Here is a 5,361-nt window from a genome sequence, read left to right on the forward strand (position 1 = left end):
CTGATGAGATATCAAACACTTTGTGTTGCCTAGCACAAGGACCTCGTCCTTTTGTTATGAAGTTCTAGGGTTATGTTATTAATGAATTTCAATTCAACACACGAGCCTATGATATTGATAGAGTTACACAATGTAGTGGGGTTAGCCTAGTCGCACATACAATGCAAATTGCAAGTGCTAAGGATAAGAATCCCATATATGGTGATGTATCATTCTATGGAGTTATAGATGAAATATGGGAACTTGACTATCACATGTTTAATCTGCCTGTATTTAAGTGTGATTAGTTTAATAGTAACAGTGAGGTGAAAGTAGATGATCTGGGTTTTAACTAGTAAACACAAATAGATTAGGTCATAAATCCGATCCTTTCATGTTGACTTCTTAAGCTAAACAAGTTTTTACACAGCAGACTAATTAGATGAAAATTGGGCTATTGTTTCTGTGATACCAAAGAGAATGTATAAGTCCGATTTGAATAATGAGATTGATGATCACATGCAATTTGAAAGCATAGTTGATGCACAAGCTTCTTTGTTTATTGATGGTGGTGATAACAATGATTTTTTGTATACACGCTTGGATGCTGAGGGCATTTGGGTTGAATAAATTCAAATAATTTCTAAATTTTTGGTAAGATATTAATTCAATTTGTTTGTTCATGCATTACATTGTTTTAATTTCTTATAATTTCAGTTATTGCATTGTTCATACATTACATTGTACTTATATTCACTACATTTGAAATTTTCAGGTTTTTAAAGACTTTTTGGACAGGCTTTTTTGGTAGGAATTTTGTTTGACATGTTTCAAATGAAAATGAAGGTGAAGGAAGCCCTAAACGAGAAGATGGAAAACCAGAGAGGAAAAAATAGAGGGGCCCAACAAAGAAAGGCAGGCCTAAAACAAAACTGACAGTAAAGTATAACAAAAGAGGTGTTCTTATCGGACCCGAGGCTATAGAGTTAGCCACATTTGAAGGGATGGTAGCTTGAACTATGGTTCTCATTATTTATGATGACTGGCGATGTGTGTCAGAAGACTTGAAGAGAAAAATATGGGATTTTATGTGTGTAAGTTACTAAAACTTGTACCTAAATCGAAATAATACAATGATTATATGTCATGAATCTTAATACTTACTATTTTTGTAGGAACATTTAGGAGTCGAAAGAAAATGCTTCAAGACATTGGAGTAAAGTGGAGGTCGTTCAAATATACTTGAACAAGCATTTCGTTATTCCCTTTGTGGATAATAGGAGTAAATTGGTGAGACCTCCACCACAGTACAACTTCATTAGGAAGAATTTGTGGCTAAGCAATCATTGAAAAACTTTAAGGTGAAATTTCCAAACAATCAACTGCTTTAATAAATTTATCTAACTAGTTGGATGTCACAAACCATTGTATTTATTTAGGCAAACATTGAGCACTAAGCAAAAGGAAAAACGAGCTAAGAACAAATACAACCATAGATTTTCCTGGAAGGGATGCGTTAATCTTATTGAAGAAATTGTAAGCATTTTAATCTTATTGAAACATTGTGTTATTACATGACTAATATGTGTTTGTTAATATGCATGTTTTGTGATTAATTTTCTATAGAAACAAGAGATCGGGTTGACTGAAGAGGAAATTGATAGAAGCTTGACATGGAAATTGGCTAGAAAAAGAAAAGGAGGAGGTTATGACTCAAAAGTGGCCCAGATAGTGGAGAAGATTGTAAGTGATGAATTATGTTATTATACAATTCAATATACTTTTGTTTATGGGCTTTAGAAACAAGCTTAATTATTATGTCTTGAGACTAAGGCAAAGACTGGATCATTGGAAACAGATGGCAAAAATGACATCCTCAGTCAAGCATTGGGCACCAAAGAACATCTAGGGTCAGTACAAGGTATGGAGAAGTTTATCACCCATGGGGTGTACTTTGAGTTTTCGAAAAATGTTAGAGATATGATGACAGGGGAAAGAGATGAATTTATTAAGAAGTTTAATGCTTTGGAGGAGAGATTGGAGAAAATGTCCAATCAATTGAATAATAGAAGTTTGATGTTTCATGCGGGAAGCAATCATCAGCCATTGAAAGGCAATGCTCTATTGGCCAAATTGGTCGTAGTGGTAAGATCTAAACCTTTGGTAAACAAGATATCAATGACATGTTTATTTAACATTAATTTTTTTTAACATTAATTTTTTGCCACTCTATTAATGTAGGATAATACTTGCTACCTTGTCGTGGATTCCTCGATAAACATTGTGGCGAAGGGGACTATTATAGAATATAAAGGTCCCAACGTATGGGTGACTGTGGATGTGGTGTTTGATGGGAGCCCATCTCTCCCATTCCCAGATGATGAAGAATTTTTGGTGAAGGTAAACAATGCGATTAGCCATCGTCTACTTTGGCCGAAGGAACTTGTATTACGAGCAGCTAACATGGTGAAAACTGCAATCATCTCCTTACTTGTTCCAAATTAGTTGTGTTTTATTCATAATATTATGTTATAATACTGACTTGTTTTTTAATGTCTACTAGGTTTTTAAGAAACTTCAGAAGAAGAAGTATATAACTCCAGAAAAAGTGGCTAAGAAATCAGAATCTATGTATAACAAGGTAGATTTTGATATGAGGATTGAGAACATTGACTTGGTGGGTAATGAATTCGCAATCACACCGGTTAAGTCAGAGCCTAAACAAATGAAGCTGGACAAAAAGCACACAAATCTTAGGAAGAGAAAGGCTGATGTGACACTATTAAGAAAGAAAAAAACACGACAATCAATGGTGTTCAAGAGACGTAGAGTGCAGAACAATTCTTCTCTGAAGATGTTCTCAACTGTGGTTAATCATTTTCTACTCGATAAGCAAACACTTCATGTGCAAACAGATGACAATTTGTTTGGGTATGAAAGCTATACTTACGTATCTAAGAAGGATTTTGAAAGAGTGCTTGATATGGAGGAGTTGACAGCCTCATGCATCACAGTTTATATAATGTAAGTTGTTTGCTTATAGTAGTGATTATGATTTAATCTTCATTGAGGTTTATACTGCATATTGTTGTAATTTTGGTATTTTTTTGAATTGGGGCAAGGCTTTATATGAGAAGTTGAAGGGTAATGGGGGCAATGTAAATGAAATTGGTTTCATGAGCCCCAGCTCATTGTCAATAGTAGGTAGCACTAACACCATAGGAATAAGAACCCAAAGGGCACAATTGCTTGCCAATCGGTTAGCAAATGTGAAGAACGAGAATTTAATTATAGTGCCATACAACCTAGGGTTAGTAATTCATTGATTTCCTTACTTTTAATCTTGTTTAAATAATCTATTTTTAAGATTTAAAAACAATGTTAGTGGAGGGTGCTTAGGTGTTATTTGCATGTGAAGAATCAAATGGTTAGTGGAAGGAATTGCTGGGACTATAGTATGTTACTTTCCTTTTATTGTTGATAATTGTTATGGAGTGGTGGTTAGGTGTTATTTGCGTGTGAAGAATCTGCAGTAGAGGGTGGTTAGGTGTTATCTACGTGTGAAGAATCAGGTGTGGAATGGTAATTAGTTGTTCTGTTTGAAGGGATATTAGGGTTTAAACATTCAAGTAGTTTGAAGGGATGGTTGTGTAGTTGTTGGCGCCTGCATATATTTGCGTGTGAAGAATCTGCTTTTGCTTTGCTTTCTTAGTGAAAAATCTGCATAAATATGGCTTCATCAATTTCAGTTCAATTTTGATCATTTATGATGTTCGTGATTAAATTTGATTATTATGACATATTAGGATTCAAACATTATTGAGAGTGCATTTGTTGCTAAATTGTGCCATATTCAATGTCTGATTTCAGTCCATAAGATCATATCCCCAAACATGAATTTTGAGTGTTGATTGTATACTCTAGTGTGAATCTGAATATAATATATTGTCTTCATGTTGAAATCTTATTTCATTTTTGTTTTGGGTTGATAAACTATTACTTGGTGATTATTCTATTACTTCTTTGTGGTTGTTGTGTTGGGTACTTATGCAATTTTGTTCATAGGTTTCATTAGGTTCTTGTTGCTATTGACATGAAGACTTTAACTGTGTACTATCTTGATTCATTGAGGGGAGATATTGGGCAAGATTTACAGGAAGCAATGCAAAAGTTAGTATTTCTACTTATGTCATTTTTTAAGCTCTATATAATATCAAATACTGTGTGTTAATTTCAAAAGTTGTTTTAACTTTCACAGTGGTATCTTAATCCATTCTGCCCGGAAGGTGTCCAAAAAAAGAGCTAATATCTCGTGGCAAAAAGTATTGGTGTGTAGAATTGTTATTATCAATAGCAATTAATTTTTAGTTATAGTATTGTTTTACCTTTTGAATATTCATGCTTATTTCCGAACTAATTTTGTGTAGGGACCCATTCAACTGGGATGAGTTGAATGTGGGTTTTATATAATGAGATATATGAGAGATATAGCCGAGAATGGGTTGGCATTATTGAAAAACAATGTAAGTCTTTTTTTTATTATTATTATTATTTTTTTTGTTCGTTTTGAATAATAAGATATAGTTGATATTTGTTTATCAGTCTTATTGTGTTTTGTAAAACCCCTCTCCAGTCAGGTATCCTCTGAATATCCATCAATGAGAATCCGGGGGATACATGTCTGGAGAATAAATTGTATTTAGAAAAACCTGTGTAAGTATAATAATAACAATAATAATATCCAAAACATTCATATAAGATGTCACGTAGGATCTAAACTTATAATCTTAAAAACTTTAAGAATTTATTTGGACATTACACAATCAAAACATATTTATAAGGTGGAAGCTTCCAAAGGTGTTTCACAAACATTTATCATTTACATAATTATTTACATCAAGATGACAATAAATCATCTCCCCTCACGTGTAGCCCTACTGTCTCTAGCATCCTTTGCTTCTGGTCTATCTGCAAAGCAATCAATAATGAAAGGGTGAGCGCTAATCGCTCAATAAGGAATGATCTATTTCATTCTAAATGTGCTATTTGACCTTCATTTAAACATATTTGTTAACACACCACTTATCTTTTACATCTAGGTGTACTTCCCTTTTCTTACTAATTCATATGTTTTTCATCATTTTATCCTATGGCTATATAAACATCAATATGTACTGTAATACTTTCTCTCTAGCCAGTATACTCGGAAAATAAACAATATTATAAGAAAATATATAAATATAGATGAGTATGAAATAATGGGCCCATAATTAATTTTTCTTTATATACAAATCTTTATATAATATAATAAAGTCACAAAATACTATCTCGACAGTGTCGCCAAACCCTTCCGCTTCTTGACGTTCCATGCGACCGCGTCTC

General features: G+C 33.3%; 1 protein-coding gene across 1 annotated transcript; it reads left to right on the plus strand.

Moving 5' to 3' along the window:
• Positions 1-1,902: 1,902 nt before the first annotated feature.
• On the plus strand, positions 1,903-4,141 carry LOC116120120. The gene is made up of 4 exons (XM_031406061.1): positions 1,903-2,124; positions 2,221-2,445; positions 2,543-3,003; positions 4,045-4,141. Exons 1-4 carry the CDS (start codon positions 1,903-1,905, stop codon positions 4,052-4,054), a joined length of 918 nt encoding a protein of 305 aa, XP_031261921.1. The 3' UTR covers positions 4,055-4,141.
• The last annotated feature ends 1,220 nt before the right edge of the window (positions 4,142-5,361 follow it).

Source organism: Pistacia vera, unplaced genomic scaffold (assembly GCF_008641045.1).
Source record: "Pistacia vera cultivar Batoury unplaced genomic scaffold, PisVer_v2 Contig926, whole genome shotgun sequence".
NCBI lineage: Eukaryota > Viridiplantae > Streptophyta > Magnoliopsida > Sapindales > Anacardiaceae > Pistacia > Pistacia vera.

Coding starts and splice junctions, on each gene's coding strand:
- LOC116120120 (XM_031406061.1), top strand. CDS start 1,903: ATGGAGAAGTTTATCACCCATGGGGTGTACTTTGAGTTTTCGAAAAAT. Junction 2,125..2,220: donor TGGCCAAATTGGTCGTAGTG/GTAAGATCTAAA, acceptor CTATTAATGTAG/GATAATACTTGCTACCTTGT. Junction 2,446..2,542: donor TATTACGAGCAGCTAACATG/GTGAAAACTGCA, acceptor AATGTCTACTAG/GTTTTTAAGAAACTTCAGAA.